At 34.9% G+C, this 24,009-nt stretch overlaps 1 protein-coding gene across 3 annotated transcripts in view; it reads right to left on the reverse strand.

Moving 5' to 3' along the window:
• Positions 1-215: 215 nt before the first annotated feature.
• The window catches only part of USP47 (ubiquitin specific peptidase 47), a 119,184-nt gene continuing 95,390 nt past the window's right edge, over positions 216-24,009 (reverse strand). For 2 of the 3 annotated variants that reach the window (XM_023230852.2, XM_023230853.3), the window contains 12 exons: positions 22,914-23,121; positions 21,018-21,133; positions 18,849-18,968; positions 16,295-17,072; positions 11,289-11,464; positions 10,848-10,928; positions 9,398-9,513; positions 8,920-9,038; positions 6,537-6,667; positions 4,415-4,462; positions 4,194-4,324; positions 217-3,345 (listed from right to left, as the gene is read on the reverse strand). In XM_023230852.2, the coding sequence (XP_023086620.1) occupies positions 3,171-3,345; positions 4,194-4,324; positions 4,415-4,462; positions 6,537-6,667; positions 8,920-9,038; positions 9,398-9,513; positions 10,848-10,928; positions 11,289-11,464; positions 16,295-17,072; positions 18,849-18,968; positions 21,018-21,133; positions 22,914-23,121 (2,199 nt within the window). In that variant the 3' untranslated portion in view covers positions 217-3,170. Of the gene's footprint in view, positions 3,346-4,193; positions 4,325-4,414; positions 4,463-6,536; positions 6,668-8,919; positions 9,039-9,397; positions 9,514-10,847; positions 10,929-11,288; positions 11,465-16,294; positions 17,073-18,848; positions 18,969-21,017; positions 21,134-22,913; positions 23,122-24,009 lie in introns of all 3 variants that reach the window. The other variant, XM_023230851.3, reaches the window with a different exon arrangement.

Consider the following 24,009-nt stretch of genomic DNA (forward strand, 5'->3'; position numbering starts at 1 on the left):
CTAGTGACCAAAATGTTGGTGTTTTTCAAAAATTACACAGGATTAAGATGGAATAGTTTTATTTAGCAAACAAAAAACTTGCTAATTCAGAGTATCCTCTAGTCCACGTACTGTGGTTTAGACTACATTTGCAAAATTAGGGCCTTGACGCTGAACAAAATAAAATCCAGAGGAAGAACTACAGTATCCAATCAAAAAGGAAGTACTAGCAAATGAACCAGAATAAAATATTTTATTGTATTCCATACATTCACAGATCACTTCCAGATTTAGTAACAACACTGCAATGCTATGATGCTCAAACCACAGTGTAAGTTGGTAGCTCTCTCCTGCTCTCTTGGCCTCTAGATGTATCACAATACAACTACTAACTGTGGCAACCAATGCCTATTTCATTGGATTATTTTCTGACTGGAGGCTGGGTTCATCGCTTTAATTCTGGGAAGAATTTTAAAGTACCTTCCCTTACATTATAAGAGATAAACCAAACACTCTAGTGTGAAGGCTGCTTCACACACAGTTTTTATCTATCACTATCATGACTGCTCTTCCTTACATTACACGTCCTATACAGACCAGCTACACACGGCATGGTCCTGAGACCACAGCTTTTGTTTCTTTGGCCAGAATGCACCCCTCACCTTGAGTGCCCGCCTTAGAAACGCAGGTACTTGGTTCTCATGCATGGTTGACACAAGTTCATCTGCCCCATGGTAAAAGCTCTTCAAAACCTTTGCATGACTTGTGGGGAGCAGGGTCACAATTTGTTGCATGTGACCCACCTCAGCCTCAAAAGATAAGAGATCATGAGGCTCCACTGCCCCTGGGCTCAGGGAACTTGATCCACATTGCTAGGGCTCTGCCTGTTAGGTTATGGGTGCTCACCTGACTCTCTGAAGCAGCGGGAGGCTGACACAGATTAGCTTTTATTGAAATTATTAAAGTGCAACATTGTGTTTTCACTCTATCAGGCACTGAAAAGCAAGAAGCTTTTAATGTTTTCTTTTCTATAATGAAATATATTTTCTTTACTCTTATTTGTATCTGTAATACACCTGCAATTATAAGCAGCAATTAAACATAAAACAAACAAAGAACAGAGCAGAAGGCACAGTCTAAAGAGTGGGTATCAGAAGAATTTTACCATTTACGCTCAGGAATACTAAACCAAACCCAATCAGACCAAACTCCAAAGCCCATTTTGTTTACAAATCTGCCTCTTCTGTGCGATAGCAAGTCAGTCCTTTAAAGCAGAAACCCCATTTACTAATCCTATATCCCAAGTAAGCAGGCCTGTATTAGAACCAAATAGCTGTCCTCTTACATCAGAAAATCTAAGTGATCTGAAAGACAGTTCATCACAAGTGTTTCCAATTTTCTTCTGAGACCATCACCGATCCCACTAATGCAAACTCGGAACATTACTTCAGTCAAGTTCAGCTAAATGCAATAGCTTCTTTGAAATAAAAATTAGCCAGAAAAATACCTAGAAAAGATTTTTTTTCATTGTGGATTCCAGGAGACTTTTAAGACATTATGGAATTCTCGGTGATTATATTCAAATGGCAGAGTCACATTTGCTAACAGTATTTTCTAATTTTATCTTTCTTATAAAAAAAAGGGTAAAAATCGGATCTGAAATACTGACAGGATTCCCCAAAGTTAGATAATAACACATCTTTTCATTTCTCTTATGAGAACTTTACGGTAAATATACCTTTATCGTAGAAATGAGATATCCAATACACATTACAAAATGTTATATTTAAAGATGACAAATCTATTCTTAACCCAGATTCTTCATCCACAGAAGTTTAATGACTAAAATAACACAACAGAATGAACAAATGTTTTATTGGCATGTTCATTGTTGTAAACAGCATCTGGCATGAAAAAGTTTTACCAAAACCTTTTTTTTTACTGATTTTTATAAATTAGATGGTATTTCAAAATTTATGTAGAATTGTGTTCATTGAATACTTTTATTTAGCAAAGCAAAAACTTGCTGATACTAATAAACTCTGCAATGAAATCATGTTGACTGCATCAGTCTGTACCATGACCTGACCTCACTAGCAAGTTTATTCAAAACAATGTTAAGACGTTTCCCAAAAGTTAAACTACATGTAACTACAAACTGACTCTAAAAATTAAAACTGGACTTACAAGCATTCTAGAAGATTCAAACTTGAAGTAAATCTTCAAAACCAGATGTACAAAGAGAAAAAAATTGAAGCCACTGAACAGAGAAACCTCATTAACAAGGGCAACAACAATCCTATGGGACCTAGCACTGAAGGAACCTCACTGAGGATTACATTTACACAGATTGCTATACTTCTCAATGTACACAAATGTACAGAATGAATGATACGTGAAAAGAATAACCATGGGAGATAGTTGAACTGCAATTATGATAACTCAACAGGATCAATTTTATTTACATGCTGAATAAATGAATGAAACATATTCTCTACATCCATAACTTAAGTACAATCAGTTATAATTACAACACTGCAGCAATCTGAGCTGCCACCTGCTGGGAGTGGTCTAAGGGAAACGTTTTGATGTTCCAGAATAATGTTCTTAATACTCTGCAAAAAATGAAACAAAATAAAAACACAACTTCACAATTCCTTACTGAGTTACGGCTGGTTCTAAGAATTTCCTTTCTTCAGCTCCTGTTTTTGCTGCTTTCCAAGAGTCAACACATGTTGGATTTACTTCTGAATTGTCAATGAGGTAATGTGTGTATCAGTGAAATAAACAGAAAATTCATTCATTCATGGCCTTTGCACAGCTTTTATTATTAAGCTATGAGCATCCTGTTTGAGGCTAGTTTTACTAGCGGCTATGTGCACATTTGTCTGCAATAGAAGTAGTTTACTCATTCCCCTGTCCCCTTTTCTAATAGAAGGTTTGCTTTTTTTTTTTTTTTTTGCACATCCCTTTTCACTTTACAGTACATTTGACTATAGTGCACAACATGATTCCGAGTCAAAACAGTGGCCCATTGGGCACTGAGCTTCTGATTGGTGTAGGGCAATCCAATCAGTGCTGGTGTCACCGGGTTACCCCAACCATGTCCGGCCAAAATGGCACTACCCAGTGGTAGTAAACCATCTAATTAAAACCAAAACTCCCCCAGGGAAAATGCTACACTATCAGAGTCAGTCTTGAGTCAGATCTTTATTTGGTGCTCCATCCAGATATATTTTTAGTGCTTTCTCTTTACGAGGTGAGTACGTTACACGATGTCCAGTCTTCTGGAGTCGACTGCTTTCTTTTTTCATCAGTTCGTTTCTTTGCTCATCTGTCAATTCCATTAATTCTTCTGTTTTATCCCTACATATAAAATATTAATCACATATTAGGCCAGTAGAGCCTGCCACCTCTATTAATGTATGCTTGAATGCTATGATGCTCCTCAGCAAGATAATGAAATCTGTTACAGGTGAAGTAATATTATTATTTTATATATTGGGATGTCCCAGATTTCTAAGGTGTTTATCACAGGAACGCACTGCTTACTTCTAAAAATGGCAGAGAATAATTTCCATGTTATGAGCAGTAGTAACAGCTATCATTATTGAACATCTATTTATAACAGGCACTGTGCCAGTTATTTTACATGCAATAGCTCTAATTCTCATAAAATCCTGCAAGGTAGACATCACTGTTGCAATTTTATAGATGAGGAGCTAGGTAAATCAGAAAGCTAGTTTTGAACCCAGATCTGTGAGGCTCCAATGAGTATTCTTTTTCCTCTACATCTGTGCTGTCCAATACAACAGCCATTAGCCACATGTGGCTATTGAGCTTGTGAAATACGCCTGGTTCATATTGAGACGTGCTGGAAGTATAACAGACATACAATATTTCTAAGACTCAGTACAATACAAAAATGCAAAATATCTTATAAATGATTTTTTATACTGATGACTTGTAATGATCATATTTTGGATATACTGGATTTAAAATATTTCAAAAATTAATTTTACCTGTTTCTTTTTATTGTTTTTAATGTGGCTACTAGAAAACTTCAAATTACGATCATGCTTGGCTGTCACTGTATTTCTACTCATTACTGCTGCTCCACATCATAAAAACAGTAAAGATATTTATGGAAAATAAGATATTTATGCACACCAAAACTGTATTACTAACAGCAACAAAAACATTGTGAATGTTACCTATAAAATATGACCGCACCATCATCACAGATATAAAGAGGCCAGACATTCAGGGTAGAAACTTTGGGATTCCAGTCTAAATCTTGATGAATATCAAGGACAGAAATATCACAGGGAAATGTTCCTCTACCCTAAAAAGAAAAAGAATCAATGACTAAATCATGCCACTAGCTGTGTTTATCATGCACAATACACAGATGCAAACATTCTTAAGGCTTTACCTTAGCAAATTCAATATCTTCCAAAGGAATCCCACTGATTTCACTAAGCTGTAAAATAAAACATTTTATTTGAGTTCACTTAAAAAATAAACTTGCCTGGAAAAGTTATTTTCCTTTTACCCCACCAATAGAAATAGCTCAGTTTAAAAACTGTTTGATATAAAAAAATTAGAAGAAAAAGATGGAAGCGGCCACCCTGCAAATACTACGCCCCAGAAATACCAAGTTAGTATATTCCTTCCAGATCTTTCCCTATGCATACACAAACTACACCCACATGTTCCAAAAACATGTAAAATTAGATTAATATCTCTATATAATAATTCTGTTCCTAGAAGAATAGGATACAAAGTGACCACATGCTCTTCAATAACTGAACAATATACATTTTATCTTCTGTGGATGGACACTGAGACTGTTTTCAGTTTTTCCCAGTTACAAAGCTCTACTGTATACTTCCATGAATATATCCTTGCACATGGTGAAACCCCCTCTCTACTAAAAATACAAAGAATTAGCCAGGTGTGGTGGCACATGCTTGTAGTCCCAGCTACTCGGGAGGCTGAGCCAGGAGAATCACTTGAACCCAGGAGGCAGAGGTTGCAGTGAGCCAAGATCGCACCATTGCATTCCAGCCAGGGCAACAAGAGTGAAACTCCATCTCAAAAATAAATACATAAATAAATAAATAAATAATTTTTTCTTGAGACAGAGTCTCACTCAGACTGAGTCTCACTCAGACTGAGTCTCACTCAGACAGAGTCACCCAGACTGGAATGCAGTGGTGCAATCTTGGCTCACTGCAACCTCTACCTCCTGGGTCCAAGCAGTTCTCCAGCTTCAGTCTCCTGAGTAGCTAAAATTACAGGCATGCACCATCACACTTGGCTAATTTTTGTGTTTTCAGTAGACACAGGGTTTCACCATGTTGGCCAGGCTGGTTTCGAACTCCTGAACTCAAGTGATCTGCCTGCCTTGACCTCCCAAAGTGCTGGGATTACAGGAGTAAGCCATGGCACCTGACCTGCAAATACTTCTATAGATCAAATTCCCAGATGTTTAATTGCAAATCTGAAATACTGACAAATGATGCCAACCGAACTTGAAAAAAATCACATCAATTTATACACTTACCAAAGGTATATATTGCCTGTATCCCCTAAACCTTGAGAACTCTAGGTATTTTTTGATTTTCTAAATCTTCACCAATTTAAGAAGTGAAAAATAACGTTATTCTTTCAATTTGTATTTCTTTTTCTATAAATTGCCTATTCATGTTGTCTTTCTTAAAATTAGATTTGTTCCATCTTTTTCTTATTAAGGTAGTAGCTCCTTATAAATTATGGACAGCATGTTTAATAAATGTTTCAAATAATTTCCTCCTAGTTTACTGTCTTTCAGCTTTGTTTATGAGTTGCTTTTTAAATACCTTTTTCTTTGGCTGTGCTGAGGATAGGTTTGTATGTGGTCTATAGTTTCTTTTTTTGGCTTCTGGTATTATGCTTACAAATATCTTTCTCCAGGAATATGAAAATATTTTTAGTATTTAATATTTTACATATTTTCACCTCGTACATTTACTTTTTTAATATACAAACTTAATATATTTAGAATTTATTTTTGTGTTTAGTATGAAGTACGGAAATAAATCTTTTTCAAAATGCTCATTGTGCTAGTACCACGGATTGACTAATTCACCTTTTCCCCAGAGATCCTTAGATATTCCATCTTAAAATGCAAAACAGACCTTTATCTGGATTCTCTACACAATTCTACTGCATTTGTTTTTTTGAGACATACAGCAATTCAATCTAGTAACTTCTAACTAATTCTAACTTCTTAGGACAAAATTGGTCCAAGCAACAGAAAGTAAGGATCCACTTCTGAATGGCCAGGAGCCAAAGTAATTTTTCAAAGAATCAAGAGCCTGAACAACCAGAGTGTGCCACCAGGTGTGACAGAAACCGAAAAGAAAGGTTGCTGCATCAGTGTTTGGTACTGCTTCCCAGGTTTTCTCTTAGGCAACACAGGAAAAATGTATTGTTTATATATTATATATTTTATAAATATTATGATATATATATACAACATAAGATACATGTTTTGTTTAAAATGAACTTACCTTCTCTCGCAATTCGTCAACACTACTGCTTTCCAATACAACCTCCTGGAAGGGATCCAACTTCATCTCTGAAGGCTTCCACCGTCTTGACAAAACTGCAAGCTGTGACATAGACTTCATCTTCTCTACCCCTAAGAATATGCAAGATTAGGCCATCATTCTATTTCCTCTGAAGGTTCATAATTCAACTTTTCCCTTAGTGCCTGACTAAACAAAAAAATTTACTTCAAGTGTTACTCTTAAAAAGTGGGCACAAGAAAAAGCCCAATTATCCCAAGGAGTTTTTGAGAATCAAATATTTACTCTCTTCTCTCCAGTCTCAGAAGATAATTCTTCTCTTCTTCAAACTATTGTTCAACCAGTACTCCTAATTCCACTCCCTCCTGACTCCTGTTGAACCCTGCATTACCAGTTACTCTCTTCTCTGGATCTCCAATCATCGTTTCTCTGTTGGCTACTACCCCTATCTAAAATCATAATCAAATCGACTTCACTCTATCCTCTTTTTTCACTCAAGCTATTATTAATCCTTCTCTTTCCATTTAATCCCCAATTTAGTGATTCTTCAAAATTGTCACTTTTACATTATGTCACTTTTCAAGCATCAACTCAATTGGCACTTTTCTCTCTGGTGTACACAAGAACAACTTCTACTGATTCAGTCCCTTAGTACCTATTATTTTAGAATGACAGGTTTGCAGTTCTGTTTCTTCCACAGATTGTGTGTACCTGGAGGGCAATAAGTGGTTCTTATTCATTTTTGTAGCACAAGGGATTAGCAGTGTCTGGCAATTTACAGGTCAATAAATATATCTTGGATTTAATCATATGACATTTCTTACTCAACTATCTTGATGTGAAAATATACTGAAATAATACTGATGTAGGCACCCACCATCTACTACCATTTTCAGATGAATCCATCTCTGCTAATATACCTAATCCTTACAAGGGTGACTTCTTTGTCATTTATGATCTCTTCCCGACTTACCCAGGCACAGTGATTATTCCCTAAGACTCCAGATACTCAAAGAAATCACAATCTGAAGCACTTGCCTACACACCATAGTAGATGGTATCCTAGTTGTTCCTTACCTCCCAACTTAACTTGTCAATCAGAATTTCAACCATTTAAATTTATGGTTGAATTAGACCTGAAGCAGCCTGAAATACATGAGGTGTTAGTATTATTGAGCCCTCTAAAAACTAGTATAATCTTGTAACAAAATATCCAGAATTGACATTTTACTTTCTATAGAAGAAAAGGAAAATTAAAATTTTCCTAAGCAACAGCAAAAAAAGAATATAGAACTAGCTGTTTACCTTGATGTGATCTTCTAAAAGCCAACTTTCCTCCCAGAGCCTCCCTCCAAAAACCAATACTTTCAATGTACCAATGTTGATAATGAAAACCGGGAGGTGCGACAAACAGGTCTGCTACTTGGACCTCCTCAAGGTCACTGTTATGGGTTGAACTGTGCCCCCCACAAAAAGACATGTTGAAATCCTAATCCCTAGTACCTCTGAATGTGACCTTATTTGGAAATAGGGTCTTTACAGTGATACTCAAGGTAAAATAAGGTCTTCAGGGTGGGCCCTAATCCAATAGACTAGTGGTTTATGAAAAAGGGGAAAACAATACAGACAGACAAGCCCACAGAAAGAACACCATATGAAGATGAAGGCAGAGACTGGGGTGATGCATCTACAAGCCAAGGTTGCCAAGGATGGCCCAAAACCACAGAAGCTAGGAGAGGGTATGGAACAGATTCTCCCCCACAGCACTCAGAAGGAACCAACCCTGTTGACAGCCTGATCTCAGACTGTGAGACAATACACTTCTATTCTTTAAGCCACCTGGCTTAGGACACGAATAGTCATTGTTCTTGAGTCTCTGATAAATTATCAGTACCATGTCCTCAATACAAAATAAGCCATAATAATAAAAAAGAAACTAAAGAACAAACATGGCTAAAAAAATAATAGCAGAGTTTTCTTAAAATGTATTAAAAACCTAACTTTGTAATTTCCTCATAAGGGGGAATTAATATTCTCAACATTCAAAAAAAGAACACTTAAAAGGCAAACGGCAGCATTTGATAGGAGAAAGATAGGAGAAGGCTGAAAGACACCGATTATTCTTTCACAAACAACTTAAGCAGTTACACTAGGACACAGGGGAAGAAAATAAAACTTCCAGGGATAAGAAGTAGGTAGGAATCACATCAATCCACAATAAGGATATCGTTATACTTAATATAACGCAAAACACTATAATGTATATTAGATTCCTCGTAACTCATTATTTGATTAAAAACTATAGGCTTCTATTAGCTCTAGAGTATTTCTAACTGATACTTCCCCCCCAAAATATTGAAAATACCATCAAGAACTTCAAGGAAAACCTCCCAATTGCTGGAAATATTAATATCTTCTTCATAAATATGATAATCCAAAAAGACAGTGCCAGGATTCTTCCATGTTTTTTTCCTCAGACGAAACCTACAAATGTGATAAGACATTTAAAACGACTATAATTTGAAACTCTCAATTTAAAGACTGACACTAAACTGACACCAAAGAAAAATGAACTATGTTCAAATATAAAAGTCAAATAATGAGTTGTTAAAATTTGGGGAAATAAAGAAATGTTCCTAGTAATTCAAATTTAGAATCCTCTATAGGAAATCCAAACAAAATTTTAATACTCTTGTTTAGTCCTTGTAAACTAATCTGTCGTACTAAAATTCTGAATAGTACAGGAAATTTTAATTCTCCCAGTTTTGGAAAATCATACCAGTTCATTTCAACTGACCACATAGTCTTTCTTCAAATCACTGATGACATTAATTTTACTTTACCTGTCAATACTGAGCTCTAAACCACATTGCTCCCTGAGCTGAGGAATTAATTCCTCTTTTGATTGCCGTACAGTCATTCCTTTAGCAAACACAGCATCTAGCAGAAACTTGCATGGCTAGAAATATAAACACAAACAATCAGAGCGTGAATTACAGATTAATTAAATACATTAATATTAACACATTAAAATAAAAATTACCAAAACATTTTATTTGCAATTAAGGGCCTGAATTTCGGACTCTATCTCCCTTTTTTGAAACCTCAACTCCACTATTTATGAGCTCAGCTATCTTCAGCAAGTTTACTTAAAATCTCTGTCTCAGTTCTGTAAACTGGGAACAGTATCTTCCTCACTGAGTCATTGTAAAGGTTAAATAGGATAACACATTTGTATTTTCCTTCTTATAATAGTTATAACTTTGAAAGCAAAAAGAACCACTTTTATGGACTAAAATGAGGGAAATGTATACTAATTCTCCAAATACATTAACCAATTCTCAAAAGAGACACAGTTTCCACAGACTCAGATGAAATATGTAAGTTAAAATGACTGTAATGGGTCACATTAAGAGAAATAACAGGTGCCAGCTAAAATATCTTATATGAATAAAGGCATTTTATGATAAATTTATGGTTTTCACATTTGTTTAGTTGTTCAATAGGATGATATAACATAACAGAACGTTGTAATAGTAGGATGTTATAACCTTCTGAAAATATGATCTTTGCCTTATTCTTTTGGGTATTTGTGGTAAGACTAGTATACCACAGGGACTAAAATATTCTATTATTCCTTAAAAAACACAGCCTGTTTAGATCATTAACCCACACCGTTTACAAGCAGTGACTCTGACCAAGAAATACTTCTCTGTGCCTCACTTTAACTTTCTTCATCTATAGAATGAGAATAAGAAATAGTGCTTGTATCCTAGTTAACTGATGAGGATTAAATGAATTAATATTTTTAAGCACCTAAAGCACAGAGTAGACACTATATAAATGCTTGTTACATACTAAAATAACTTTCAACTGCTATTCACCTGTAGCATTATACGATTGTTTCCAGAAAGCAAGCACAAAGAAAAAAAAAATTTTCCTTTTAAAAGCAGGAAAATTTTGTCTCATTTCAGCATTTGTAGCAACACTTTAGAGCACAGGGATGACAAACAGTGGCCTGAGGGCCAAGTTCACTGCTGTCTACTTTTGTAAATAAAATGTTGAGACATAGCCACCTGGTTGGTTTATTATTGTCTATGGCTCCTTGTGCTAAAATAGCAGAAGTGAGTAACTGCAGCAGAGGCAGTATGGCCTGCTAAACTACAAGGCCCAGAAAAAATTTGCTGACCTTTGCTTCAGAGAAATAAAATGAGTATGAATAAAATCTCTACACTGTATGTTTTTAGTAACTGTAAAAAGTAACCTCATATTGTTCTTAAATGTGTTACTTACCTCCTGTTCATTGACCAAAAGCTGGTACACTTTAACTCTGTATTCTCCTTTTTTAAGTGCTCTCCCCAGTCTAATTGTAATCTATAAGTTAAAAACATTTTTTTTAGACATGCTGCCTCAACAGAATAAATAACCCATTCTCATCCCATTTTTAAACTTTCCAAAATTCTCCAGATTATAGGCTCTCTGAGAAAAGGCATATCTTTTACCTCTGAATTCCCAGCACCTAGAATAGTAACTGACACACAGTTAACATTTCACAAATGTTTGTTAGATGAGTGAAGAAAAATAACAACAAAAAACCCCCCAAATTACCATTAATCATTAAAAAAAAAAATCCTTCCAGTGTATCTACTTCACCTTACTTGGAAGTAGTAAAAGCTGTTCTCGAATCTATCATTTAAAATTGACTGTAACTACTCAAAGATTATTTTAATCAACCTTATTGTCATCAGAAAATGATGAAAGTGTCTCATTCAGCCGGACGCTCTCAAACTCCTGATTGCTGGCATACACTCGAAAGACCTTGAAGTGAGAGGACAAAACTCCAACAAAGGGCTCTAAATGTTGTTTGAAAGCTGCCAGAGTAATTCTTTTATCAACATGCACCATCAACCCTAAGCATAAAAAAAAAACAGGAACAAAAATGTGAAAGAAACCTCTGAGTATAAATGAAACAGATCATATATCATATACTTTTTACTATACCGTATGCAGGAAAAAGTATCCCTTTTCAGTTAGACTTTAGCTAATATACCACACTGAATGGACAAAAAACATGGACACAGAGTTTCTGATAGGTATTATCTGATAGCTTAAAATGTTCTGAGCTATTTAAGTGCTTGTTTGTTTAGGCTGCCAAACTCAAAAACAAGCTTCTAGAAATTCTTTTAAAATATATACACTTCTAGCTCTACACAGTAATAGTGTTAAGCACTGGTGGTTCCAATCCCACCTCTTCTGCTTACTTACTATATGGGACACCAGCCTCCGTACCTCCATTTCTTCACTAGAAAAATGGAGATGATAATAGTGCCCACCTGAGTGTTGCAATGTGAATTCAGTGAGGTAATTCATTTATCATGCTTTCAGCACAGTGCCAAATACAGCATGATTGCCTCAACAACTGTTAGTAATATTATTTAATTTTCAGATTTTCACTAGAAAAAAATGTCACAACTGGCATACTAAGATGCCTGATTTATCATGTGCTTGGGCTGTAACAGGAACTGTATTTAAATAGATCAGAAACTCTCACCTCTTCCCGGCTTAAATTTAAGCTCTCTTGGTATTGTAATAGGATTATCTTTGATGAGCTTTGTTTTTCTCTAATGCTTATTATTTTAATCTTTTGTCTCTAATTTTATAAGCCACTCATGAGGACACATCTGGAATGCTTCTATTGACTGTGATCTTCATATTGTAGTAGAAAGCAGAAACCGGACTCTCAGTTAATAAGGCAGGGCTGCCTCGCTGCCTCAGGCCACTGGACCTCCCTGGCTCTAAGGTTCCCTCCACGTTAGGTCTGGTTTCTCTGCTAAAGCTACATGGAAGGTAAAGGATGAGACCTTAAAATACTCCTGGTTTATATTCCCATGTCATAGCAACATGTCTCACATGACTTTTTGAATAAATTAATGTTGATTTGTTTTCCTGGCTATAAAATATAGGCTCATTAATAGAAAATGTGACAAGTACAAATTAGAAGAAAATATGAAGAGGGTGATGAACTTTATTGACTATCTACCTTTTGAGTTTTGAGACAGTATTTCTCTTAATTTGTTTAAAACGTCACTTTTTAAGCTTTAAGGAGTGCCCCTCTCTCTATATCAATAACCCAGTTTATGGCAAACAAGCTTGTCTATGCTATCTAACAAGGTACTAAATTTCTTAATAGAAGGGTGTAATGCAAAAATTACTTGATTAGAAATGGAAAGCCTATGTCTACATTTCAGTTTTGTCACTTTACTCCGATAAATGGCTGTAGGCAGGTCATCCAATCTCCCTCAGTCTCAGTTTTCCCATGTGATCATAACATATAACATTGTTGTGACAAATGTAGTAAAAGTCTTTTCTAAAGCATTACTCAAATACAAGCTTTTACTGCCATTTTGGTTTCTTTCCTAACCTCTAGTAGTGTCGTGTCATAGGAAGACAAAAATGTTTGTTGGTTATTGGTATAGCTTTATGGTGATTACGACCAATTGGTTCTGGAATTTGATGGCCTAGCCTGAATGAATTCCTGGCTCCTCTTCATATATTAGATTTGTGACTCTGACTTCTCAACTTTTCTGTACTTAAATTACCTTTATTATAAAATGGAGATAACAGTATTTAAATCTCAAAGTTGTGTTCTGGGGTCAATACAGGTAAAATGTTTAGCACAGCTTTGGCAAAGAGTGTTAATTTATTGGCTATAATTACTTTGTAGTTTTAGAGATTACCATTGCACCATTTTTCCTATTTACCTCTTCACACTGAAGAGTCTGTCTTCACAGAACAACCTTAAAATATATTTATGATTTTCCTTTTTCTGTCCTTTCTCTTATGTATTTCTTCTTTTATTCTTTTTCCTTTTTTTTTTTTTTTTGAGACAGGGTCTTGCTCTGTTGCCCAGGCTGGAGTACAGTGAGTGGTACGATCATAGCTCACTGCAGCCTCTCCCCTCTGGGCTCAAGTGATCCTTCCACCTCAGCCTACTAAGTAGCTGGAACTACAGGCTAATTAAATAAATTTTTTTTTTTTTTGTAGAGACGGGGCCTTACTATGTTGCTCAGGTTGGTCTCTAACTCCTGAGTTCAAGTAGTCCTCTCACAGTCTCCGAAACTGCAGGGACTACAGGTGTGAGGCACTGTAACTGACCATTACATATTTCTTAAGTGGTAACCAAAATTGTACAGAGAAATTTCAGTGCAAATGCACTACCATCTTTATTTATCTTGGCTTTCTTGTTTATACCCAAGTGCCTACGAACTATAAATAGGTCCTACCAGGACAGTGTTCTCAGAGAATGATCTGCAATTATTCTCTAAAACAATTCTTGAATTATAACTGCTATCTTAAGGACCATCATTTTAAATACAGTTTGATCACTGCCTGAGTGAACTGCCTATACTGTGCACAGCGCATCATTCTTCAAATATCAAATTCATTGTCTACCTGTTCTTCCTTGCCATTTTATCACTCTGAAGAATGGGTATTATTACTCATCATCCACATGTTTTCCCAGGGACCTACTTCCAGATGACTGAGGAGCTGCAATGAATCAGTCTTAGCACAGACTCAAGAAAAACCCGGCTGCTAGCTGCTATCCCTACTGCCCTATCTCCAAACCAGTTTTCTACACATGAGAAGGCATTTTCCAGGGTCACATTTTCTTTTCAAACAAGACCTTTTCTATGGCTTCTAAAAGCCCAAATACATAAGTTGTAGTGAATGGTTTCTCTTCTTCACCATGTTTACTATTTCAATGAACACTAGTAAATTAGCTTAGTATGAATTTACAAACATGGCCAATATTCTCCATTTAAAATATTTTATTAACTGTTCTAGGATGGAAATGAGACTTTTCAAACTATAATTCTAAGCATTCCCACTGAATTCTTCCTACGGTTGAGACTATCACCCAGTTAAATTTTTAGCACACCATTCTAAAACAAACCAATTAAAAGAAATTTCCAACCTTTTACTAAAGAGTAACTACTTTTAATTTTTCTAATGTCCTTGATTAGCTTTGTTTTTCTCTAATGCTTATTATTAGAGAATAATAATTGAGTATGGTAAAAAAGCAGAGTAGTTACTACTATTTTTCCTTTACTAAGATGGCAAGGAAAGAACAGTGGTAGCAGCTATGGGGTGGTGGCTTATGATATCTGAGTCTCATCCTAGCAGTGTGAGCGACTAGCTATGTGACTGCAGGCAAATTACTTAATCTGTTTGACCAATTTTGTCATCAGTGAAAATGGTCTAACAATAACAATTTCACACAGCTGTTAAGAGAACTAATGAAATAATGTAAGCTAGTGAGCCTTATGAGGTAAATGCTCCATAGAAATTTAAAGCATTATTATAATACGATTTCCCTCTATTTTGTTCTGCTAATCCACATTTTCACACTTGAGTTTTTGCAAGATATATGAATGTCATATGATTCCAGTGTTATTTAACCCAACTAGTTAAAAACACAAATTTAAATACTTGTATTATTTCAAAATTTCTACTACTTTCTTTTAGCAGATAGAATTTTGAGACTACAAGCATCATAGCACTTAACTTTTAGAGTGGGTGACTATGCACCTCCTCCCCACGAGATGAAGCATAAGGCTGCATCTCAGTCGTCTCTACTGCTAACAGTTACATAGGGCCTGGCATCTAGTATGGATTTAGAAAATGTTACTTGGATGGGTGGATGACTGGATGGATAAAGAGTGGTACTCTCTTCCAAAGGTAAAAGGAACAATTAGATGCCTTCAATTCTAGTAATGGTCCCACTTAACTAGTTATATATACACTTTTGGGCAAGTCATTCATCCTCCATGAGCTTCGGTTTTCTTATCTGTCATATAAGGATACTAATGTTTGCTTTATGAAGTTTGGAGAAGCTTTAAGTGAGAACAAATAAGTATTTTGAAAACTAAAATATAAAAGTATAAGGAGGTAACAATATTTTCTTTGTTAGAACTAATGCAAAGTATTTACATTTTCAGCTACTTCTCTTTTACACTCGAAGAAAGATTTTATATCTTAAACCTGGTTGTCTTGCTAATTATTTGGCTGGCCTTAGTCTAAGGTTTTATAAAGGTTCTTTATTTTAAGTCTCATACGATGCTGTAATGTTTTTGTTGTTACTGCTTATGCCAAATGCCCAAACTCTCAGATCTCTTCCATCTTTCTGAGATTATGCACTGGAATTTCTAGTAACTCCTTGCTTTGGAGTTACTTCAAAGTAACAAAAAAAATTTTTAAGAGTGCTTTTTCTTTCTCTGACTTTCCCAGTTAATTATGGACTTTTTAAGGGTGTATAGCAAGGGAATTGTTGTTTGCATTGGAAATAGAGAGAGGGAAGAGCATGTAGAAATAAAATATTTTCCTGGGCATTGAATATCAAATTTTCTAAAGTGTCTCAGCTTTTAAAAAATATTATTTACTTTTTAATATATTCCCTAATTTTTTACTTAGTAATTATATAATAATTCCTTCCTAATATTGAATACTATTTTTTTTACTTCTTATCTCAGAGTTCTGATATAATTACCATCTAATTTATTGCACAGGTCTAAGAACAGTGTTCATTATAACTGCATCGAAAATCAAAGTCAATAATCTTATAATCCAGAAAGTTACAAATGATCTTAGAACTAAGTACCTAACGCTTAACTGAAAATTTAAATAAACTGAGAGAAAAACTGATGCTGTTACAAGGACAGTTTTTCTTTTGAAGTACATACATTTATGTCCTTCCCCAGAACCTTCATCTGCAGCATAGGGTTCAGCTTTGAAATACATGTACTGCATTTCTCCCCTACTCTTGCCACTCTCATCATATTCACTATCAGTTCCAGAGTCTTCTTCTGCTGTATCCCATGTTTCTTTTTTCCCTTCATTTGCTTTAGTTCTTCTACTACTTGTGATACTGTGAGAGTCAAGTCCATTAGCCAAAGGGATCTGAGCATTGTCTGCATTGCACAAAGTATCACTGCTATGACTGGAACTAAGAATATCACTGTCCACTGAACTTGTACTCCTGTCATTATTCACATCTGAGTCTGATCGTTCTTCGGACTGAAAATTTTCTGGATCAGAAGTCTGAATATGCTGTTCAAGTTCTCTATTATCTACTGATGCTGAAGAGTCCCTCTCATTGAGAGGTGATTCGATGTTTTCAAAGTCACTTGTCTCAGTACTTTTGCTGCTGTCCCCATTATCTCCATCCTGCTGTTGCTGCAGTGACAAGCTTTTGAGTTTTTCAGTGCTTTCTTCTAGAATAGCTTCCACAGACTTTAGGCTTCCTACAGGTCCTTTGACTCTTTCACAATCATCATCCACATTACCAGAATCGCCTCCAGCTTTCTGGTATGCTGTCCTTTTGGAATAAGATCCTGGGGATTGTTCAGGTAGCAAAACAAATAATCTGATTGTATTTGCATGCCGATCCAGGAGTTTCCATAAATGCGACTCTGCAAAGGCCATCTGGTAATCCAAAGTCTCGGAGCTTTCAACAAACACCTACATGGTAAGTCAGTTTTATTATATATTAATTTTAGTGACATGCTCATTCATCATCGTTATATTGCATTAATACAAGACAATACAGTTATGTTACAAAACGTGTGATGATAAAGTTTCTGAAGGACACTGTATTGTTTTGCAGACTGAATAAAATAAATATTAGGTTCATATGTCTTTGTAACTAGCCAGAAGACTACATTAAGATAGAGGGCATGGACATACACATACACACAAACATATTGTTTACTGGGTTGTCCAATTTCAGAAAGTTGTATTATATATCCTTCTCTTTAGGAAATTAATACTCTGGTTTTTCTTTAGATTGTATAAATCTTTCACCTTTAGGAAATCCAAGTTTAGCCTGAATTACAGACACAGGAACATGTGTAAAGACACCCTGTGAATATAACACCAAAATCCAGATCATGGAAAAATTTAATGGGCAAATGACCCGGCTTTGTAATAAATAAGCTGCAAGGAAGCAAACAAAAAAGACACAGGAAAATTTACAGAAAAAAAATTTTCTAAGATGATCAGAGAAATCTGAACACTGACTAGATATTGGCTGAGATTAAGGTATTTCTTAGGTATATAACATAATTGTCATTTTTTTAAAAGTTCTCTTCATTTAGATATATGTTCATATTATCTATAGATGAAATGATGAAATGATCCTGGGGAAGTTTATCAAATAATCTGGGGGAAGTAGGTGGTTAAATTATAGATGAAACAAGAGATGATCACTGTAGAAGCTGAGTGATGGGGATGTGTGGGGGGTCACTCTATTTTCCCTATTTTCTCTACTTTTGTTTATGTTTGAAATTTTCCATAATACATCTTTTTTTAAAATGAAATTCGTATTTGGCATAAATTTGGCAATTATACATAGCATGTTGGGTGTTGCATAAAAGGATAACACTATAATTATCCTATTCAGTAAATGTTACAAATTGAAACCAGTACACTAACCATTTAAGAAAAAAGAAAAGTTAGATTCCTACGGCACTTCTTACCCTAAAGTAGTATTGGAGGGGATTAGAGATTTTAATGTTTTACATATACACACACACATACACATATACATACATCCCCTCCCCCACCACACAAAAGTTTTAGAAGTGTAGGTGAATAAAATTTACAATTATTAATAAAATAATACTAAAAAGTTAAATGAGATAAAAGACTTGACTGTACTAAGATGAATGAGACTAGAAAGTGATAAAAACATATATGAAAAATGATAAATGATGAAACACATAATAATAGCAAGACAGAAGAGGAGGACTAACATGAACTTTCTCATTTCCAACAGAGAAAAATGAGGAGGCAAAGGGAATAATGTTGGGTGAACTCAAGATTATAATGTTCTCTATACCAGGTATGCCTCCTACCCTCACCGCGAAGCACTGCTTTATGGGACAGGCTCAAGAAAAAACAAAATCCAGGGGACATAATCACTGTGGACAGAAATGGTTATGAAGGCTTCACCAAAGAGGTGGGACTAATCTGGAGACTGAAAACAAAAAACAAAAAAACAAAAAAATACAGGGAGAGGAGGAAGAACACTCCAGGTAGGAGTGCATATGAACAAAGGCAAAGAAGAGGAGAACCAGTAGGACTGATTCACAGGACAGAAAGGAGGCTGACCTGACCTGACTACAAAGGAAGGTAATTATTGGGTTGAGAATTTTAAATTAAGTTCCAGACAGATATTGAACAGCTGTGGAGGCCAGGCTTATAATGAAAATAGTAATTAAAAAATAAATGACATACCTTGTTACTTCTAAAAAATCCTTCAGCTTTCAGGGTTTTACTGGAGACACTGAGAAGACGCAAATCGTTATAGCAGCGTTCGAGCACTATTCTCATTGTTTCAGCAGGTAAATGGATGGCCTATAATGAAAGCAATTTAATAAAAAGTACTCTTTCAAAAATAATTCTGCTTGACTTAAAAATACGGGAAAGCAAGACACTGCTGAGTTCTTCTCAAAAGCAGCAGAGAGAAAAATAATTTTAGTGGAGGTTTTAAAATTTTTGAATAATTGAAGGGAAAAATTAGTTATAGCCATAAATTATGCTGCAAATCAGGAGAACAAAGTACCATTTATAAATATATGCTCTGAAACTATTTGAAAGGTAAGGATTTTCTCCTAGAAACTCTATTACTCTCAAACTTGCCAAGTAAATGAGTGATATGATTCCAAAGAAACTGCATAACTGACTTTTTGACTGCTGATATCAAAACGTTGAACTTCTTGGCTTTTGACGGGCCCTTCTGTAGTCTGTGAATAGTTGTTAATACTTTTATCAAAGCAATAAGCAATTTTCCTTTGTGTAAAATGAGAAGATTAGTGGGTAAAATTTTAAGTTATTCTGAAAGTCCACATCTTTAATTTTTGGAGTCATTTTATAAATTTTACATGAAAGCAGCAGACAAAAATACTTTACATTTAAAAGAACACAATTTATTTTCAATGCAACAAAGGTCATCAGTTATAAATACCTAATTCTTAAGCAGGCTGGTTAAAAATACTGTATTTGTTCACATGATGTTTTGTGACTGCCTTTATTCTCTATAGACATATTTTTCTCAATAAGATTATAAACTTCTTGGGGAAGAAACTATTGTATCTCTTTTTTTGTATTATGTGTGCGTGCTCATTAAACTAAATTTTTTTACATTTGGCATTCATATTTTAAAAATGTAATATACAGTATATTATCACAACATAGTATGCATTTACAAGCAATTTCATCACAAAATTTCACAAAATGATTTGTTTCCTGGTTACTACTTTAGCAAAATTGTTAGAAGTCATATATACAAGTCAAAATACAGACTTTTTTAAAACATAATAACCACCAACTCTTACATGATACCTTACATTTTTTTTCCACAGAGCATTTATTTATTTTTCATTAATGTTCACTACAACTCTGTTCAACAGGTATTTATAACCCCAGATAATGAGATGAAAGACAAGACTATCATAAGATGAATGACTGAAAACTGGACTCGACTTGTAATTATGGAACAACTTCCACTACACCAAGGGATATTAACCTATGGTTTGAGAACCCTGCAAAATGTGCCTGTTTGTATGCTCAAGGTTCTGCCGAGTATAGGACCCTTGAAAGGATGATAATCATTTGTCTGGTGTGGACTAATCCTTTTGCCCTCCAAAATTTGAATGTTTTCATTGTTATATTTTTCCAGCTCAAAATATCTGAATGAGCCTATTTTCTTTATCACTAGCTCATATAATGGTGCCAGTATTTAATTCATCACCTTTCCTGTCAAGTCTACACCCTCATCTTCCTCCTCTATTTCTATTAAATGTATCTCTACTTTTCTGGTTACCTAAGTTTGAAACCCCTGGCTCAGGTCATTGGTGCATCTGCTTTACCCCAACATTTAACAATTATAAGTCCTACAGATTCTATCTCTCTTGGACTCTATGCCTTCTCTCATTTCCAGTCATACACCTGCACTTGAAGTATTTCAACAGTTTCTTCCTCTCCATTCCTGACTCCCCTCAAGGCATGTGGAACACTAATCTATTGTCACCAGACACTAAATGCAGCATTGCCGTGCTTAAAAACAACGAAAACAAAAACTCAACTTCTTATTGCCTACACCAAAAAAGAACCCAAACTTTCGTGTTTACTGTTTAAAGCTCTTCATGAAACAAACTGTATTTATATTTCCAATCCCGTATTTTATGATAATCCAGCCAACACATATAAGTTGTTATATGTACTTGCCTCACACTTTCTTACCTCTACACTTTACTCAATCTGTTTCTTTTAACTATAGTTGTCTCCTAACTACAAATATTAGCTCCTAGAGGTAGAGCATGTATCTTACTCATAACTATCACACAGTGTCTTGTACACAGCAGGCACTCAAAAATGTATTTACAGACCTCTTTTAAAACTTACCTTTGAAATCAGTTGTTTGAACTCTGTAACTGTCTGATTTAAGTAAGCACGAACAGTTATAGGAGCAGCTACAGATTCTGCCTTTAGATCAACAACATGAACTTTCACCATCACTTCTGTCACATTTGAAGACATAAACACATAATTGGAGGTTATTTTTTAATATATTTCACATGAGTAATGCATTCTTAACGTGTTTCTAATAGATGAAAAATCCAAACTTCCAAGTACAGATGAAAACAACAACAATGAATAAATATAAATCACCAGATACTGCAAAACAAATACTAAAGGCAACATAGCACTCCTGCTTGCTTTTGAACAAACCCCTGATTAAGCCACTCAAGACTCTGTTCATCATCAAAGACGTCCTATCCTCAAAATAATATTTTCTATATCCCAAGGAAAATTCCACACAAAAACTGTTCTGATTATGCCTTTGTTTTCTCACTTAAATCCTTTATATTGAAATTTAATCCCAAATTCTTCTCTTCTGTTTTCAGGAGGTTATGTTTATAACTAAACTCTTAATCACTTGAAAAATAAATGATCTTCAAACACTGTATTTCATACATAGTTATTCTGTATCTGTTTTAACCTGTTTTATGTTAACCCTCAGTTTTTTTCCTACGTTGTTAATCTAAATTTGACAAAATATTCTGCTAAGATCTTGATTATTAATGAATAAAGACTACTTTATAAGTCTTACAATCCACACTAGCATTTAGAGTTCTCTTTCAAATAAGAGGTATTACTGCTGACTCATGTTATATCTTAATCATTCTTTTTCCTGTCTAGCAAAAAGAAAAAAAAAAAAAAAAGCAGGGAAATGTCCTTATGGGACTCTTCATAGATAGGGTAGAGTCTTAGAAGTTGAAGTAGGCATCATAAAGTTTTCAGAAATAAAATTTTCCCACTTAAGAGAGGTAGACTCCTTGAAAGAATACTATATCTAACCTACTCTGTAAAGAGAGGCCTTCATTTAAAAAGGAGATATACAGGATCCACAGATGAATATTATTGTAAAAGGGCAGAATAAGGATTTGTAAGTTCAGCTTTTAGGAAAAAAACACAGAAAACCTAAGTCTGAATTCTGACTAACCACTGATGCAAAGGAGTTAGGGTCAAGACACAACAGTAAGGATTTTGTAAAATTATATAAACATTTTGCTTTTCTTCAATTTGTTACAATTTACATATGGTAATTATAGAAAACTCTGGACATGAACAGACCATGTAACTGTCTACAGGGAAACTGTCTCTGGGAAAACTAGGGGCATGATATTCTGGTTTTACTAAACAGTCTCAAAGGAAAAACAAACAAACAAACAAAAAACTCAATGTGCTGAGTGAATGTGATAGATTTAATGAAGAAAGAAAAGCTGAAGTCCCTGGGACCTGTAGAAATAGAGAGGATGAAGAAAAATTTTAAATGCTGACAATGATGGGATAATGAATCCACCCTTCCAAAGAAATCCTGAAAAACAGCCTCGACTTCTAAGATTTTATGGGAATATACTTTTTTTTGGACTCAGGTCTTCTCTATAAAGAGAAAGAAAGAGAAAGAGAGATCTTCCTAAGAGAGCAATTGATAACTTTAGGGATTGACAGCATCCAGAATGATTCTGTACTGCACACTGGAGAAGAAAAAACCCACTGAAGACCATAAGCTAGAAGTTTTGCTGTTTTTTTGTTGTTTTTAAAATTATGCATACAACTCTTTGCAAGTAATCTAGAACTTAATTCCAAGCTGTTGCTGAGTACTTCTCAACCTGTCAAAATTATTCTACATTTTAAGACCATATGAAAATTACGTTCATTTCTACAATAAAAAAAAAAACTTTCTCATGAACATTTTAAGTACAGTAAAACTAAAAATAGTGTAAAATTGCTCACCTCCAGGTTTGTAAGACTGGAAAACCTGATCAGGCTTTCTCGTCTCCAACAGCAGATCAAACATATATGTTGACTTGACGCCACCTAGTAGAAGCCCCATTGGTGTATCTTCTTCTCCTTCATATGACCGTTCTAGATAATCATGAAACTCATCATATTTAACAAGGCGACAGCAATCCAGGGGTATTACCTCTTCTAAATCCATCATCTAAAAGAAAGTAATCCCCCAGAAAGAAAAAATATATATACATATATAAATACACAATGTTTTAGTCTGTTGGGTAATAACACTACAATAGGCCCTAACAAAATCCACACATTTATGATTTGCATCAAAGACATCAAAGTTACAGGCACAACTTAAATGTTATTTTTAAATAATTATGTTTCATTATCCCTCAAATCATATAAAGCATGTATTAAATATTTTTTATTTTTTAAAAAGTAAACTTCATAAACTTTAGATGTAGAAACAAAATCAATGTATTATAACTATTGTTCATAATCAACTAAGCTGGAAACACAGAGGAAAACAACCGAACAGCCAACTAGAATATGCATCTTTTGTTTTCTTAATCCAATCTGGAGTAGAATTGATAATTCGTGTATCTAGTAACAATCTAAGTACAGGAGGACAGCATGTCTCATAAAGCCATCACAAAGGGTATGGCTTCCATCTCTCAGGTGCCACCTCATTCCTCTCCAGATACCCCTTTCAATATTAGCCTCCAGAATACTTACAGCTCATGGTATAGGAATTTCTATCATAAAATTTCCTTCTAGCTTATGTCACTAATAGATGACATACCCTGGTTGCAACAACTCTCTTGATAGGAAATAAGCCTCCTAGAGAAACATAGTAGGATTGCTTAGAAGTATTCAATGTTCATTTAAGGTTGTGATTACAATTTTCAAGAAGGACTTGTAAGGCTCAGTGTATCCCCACTGATCTCTACTCCTCCCCAACTCCCATCCACAACAATGAAGCTCTATTTTTGGCATATAAGATTGACTTATTTCTCTCTTCTGTTTGTTTCTTTTTATTTGCAAACTTTCACACTTCCTACTTTCAAGACTAATGCTTGCAGTCCACCAT

The sequence above is a fragment of the Piliocolobus tephrosceles genome, chromosome 13, assembly GCF_002776525.5.
Source record: "Piliocolobus tephrosceles isolate RC106 chromosome 13, ASM277652v3, whole genome shotgun sequence".
Lineage (NCBI taxonomy): Eukaryota > Metazoa > Chordata > Mammalia > Primates > Cercopithecidae > Piliocolobus > Piliocolobus tephrosceles.